Source organism: Apis dorsata, unplaced genomic scaffold (genome assembly GCF_000469605.1).
Source record: "Apis dorsata unplaced genomic scaffold, Apis dorsata 1.3 scaffold_93, whole genome shotgun sequence".
Lineage (NCBI taxonomy): Eukaryota > Metazoa > Arthropoda > Insecta > Hymenoptera > Apidae > Apis > Apis dorsata.
In genome coordinates, this window is record NW_006263391.1 from 21,588 (window position 1) to 23,959 (window position 2,372).

The following is a 2,372-nucleotide window of genomic DNA, read 5'->3' on the forward strand; positions in this document are numbered from 1 at the left end:
GCAAAAATTATAACAGGTGACAGATAGCGGGGCGGATGCAACGTGCGGCGCGGGCGTGTTGTTGCACGGCAGAGGCAGCTCGTGGCTCTCCGCTACCAGGTGAACGCACGTTTCACGTTTGGATATTTTCCGAATTTGTTCGATGGTATTTGCCTCGAGACTCGAGTTCCTCGCGTTCCTTTCGCCCCTTCTATTTTTTTTTTTGCCCCATTCTCGTCCGAAAACGATTCATTGGGCATCGAAAATGCGAAAACCGCGTGGAGAATCTGTCGATTTTTTTTTTTTTTACCCTCTAAATTGAACGGAAAAATTTAACAAAAGATCGGTACTTTTCCAATTTCTATGAAAATTCGTTTAATTAATTTAATTTATCTTATATATAATCTATATCAATTAACTTTTCTATCCGAGCTTTTCAATCAACATTCCAAAGAATGGCGGTCATTCAATTGGTAATTACTCTGATCGAGGGATCTTTTTAATATATAGGATGAAGAAGAGTGACCCATATCCTACAACTTATCTAATTTTCCTTATTATTATTTAACTTATTATTTCAACTCTCGAACGGCCAAGATCTAATTCTCCTTTATCCAATTAATGTTATCGCGTTAACCCTTAAGTCAAGCGAGGGTGAAAAACGGCCAAACGGTGTCACGAGGGTTGAAAAGAGAAAAGAGGAAAAAGAAAAAGGACCATTTGCCTCTTTGATCACGAATTAATAGCATTGGAGTCAAAAACGTCACAAAAGACGAAGACGATAGGATAAGGAGCGGTTTTTAAGGGTTCGAAGAAAGGAGAACGACAGAGAGAGAGAGGGAGAGAGAGAGAGGATGTACAGGCACGAGCACTTAGGCAAGCCCTAAAATACGAGGCCGCCCTTTGTGTTTGCCAAACCTGGAAGCCTTTGGAATTTCTAAAGCGTCCATTCGACAATTCACCTCTCCCTTGTACCTTGGTAATGGGATAAACGATGCTTGGCCTTTGGTCGTTACACAACTTAATCGAGCCCGAGCTTTTATCGATCCGCCATAGTGATAGCGGGACAATGGATCCTTTCAGAATTCCACGATTTTTCTTCCACCGGTGAATTTCACTTTGGGGACCAACGTCCAAATATTTGACGGAGTGGAAGTGTAGGCAATCTGGAATTTTATTTTCGAATTCTTTCTTTTATGTATGTGCGTGTTATATATGTTCCAATTTTCTTTTTACATTTTTTTGAATAGTAGGAAAAGTATAGTCATGGGCCAAATATTCGGTGGAGGAAGTAGTAACTTGGACCGAAATTTTATTTTTGAATTCTTTCGCAGCTTTTTATACGTTTGATACACACATATATATATATATATAAGAGGAGATTTCAATGAGTGTTCTGAGATTTTTCAAAAAGTAAGAAAAAAAAAAAAAAAAATAGTAGATATAAATAACTCGATCTCTTTTTTCAAATTTTTTGGAAAATCTATAAGAATAATAAAAGTAGTAAATCGAAGAGTCAAGAGCGATAATATAAAGAGTGAAGTAATTTTTAATATGATTTCTGTTGACAGACGCCTGTTCATCGCGGTCGACGCCGAAACCGCGGCCACCGACGCCGACGCCTCGACCGAATATCACATTCCACATGTACACGTGTCCACCGGATTACGCGGAGTACTACTGCTTGAACGGTGCCACGTGTTTCACTGTCAAAATCGTCGATTCCCTCCTTTACAATTGTTTGTAAGTACAGTGAGACAATTTTTCTTTGCTCGTTTTCCCTTACCCTTTGCGCCCAGGAAGAGAGACTCTTGGCACTCTTGGAAGACGATAGGTGTGCAAGGTATCAGGTGTTTCGCGATACGTGTTAGTTTATATCACGTTCCACCGGTGTATTTACTGTTACCTTTGGAGAATCGAGTTTGAGATATAATTTATCCATGATCTCTATTGTATTCCAAAATACTCGTTTGAAACGGTATAAAATGTTATATAAAGCGGTAAACAACGAAAATGGAAAAAAAAAATGATAAACGCAGGATTTTTATAATTAGTAAGGATGATGGATACGTGTGTTGATGTATGCTTTTTTTTTCCCCCCCCCGCGGTAGAATCACTGCATAGCAAAATACCTTTCACTATCAAATCTGCTATTAACCTTTCGTACATTCTACAACATTCCTCGAGACCTTTTCGAGAAAGAATCACACACGATTTTCACTTCGAAATATACCTATGCTCGAAGATCACGCGCGCTCATGAGAATGTATCGAGGTTTACACGGTATAAATTTCATGCGGTAAATATCGTTATGCGTATCGTAATTATTTTTATTTTCTATTTGCTTACTTAGTTTAAGAAAAAAAAAAAAAAAAAAAAAAAAAAAAAAAAAA

General features: G+C 38.1%; 1 protein-coding gene across 1 annotated transcript in view; it reads left to right on the top strand.

Moving 5' to 3' along the window:
* The window catches only part of LOC102677289, a gene marked incomplete at its 5' end in the record, with an annotated part of 10,905 nt that overhangs the window by 897 nt on the left and 7,636 nt on the right, over positions 1 to 2,372 (top strand). Inside the window, one exon of the mRNA XM_006611834.2 lies at positions 1,551 to 1,722. Within this exon, the coding sequence (XP_006611897.2) occupies positions 1,551 to 1,722 (172 nt within the window). The remainder of the gene's footprint in view (positions 1 to 1,550; positions 1,723 to 2,372) is intronic.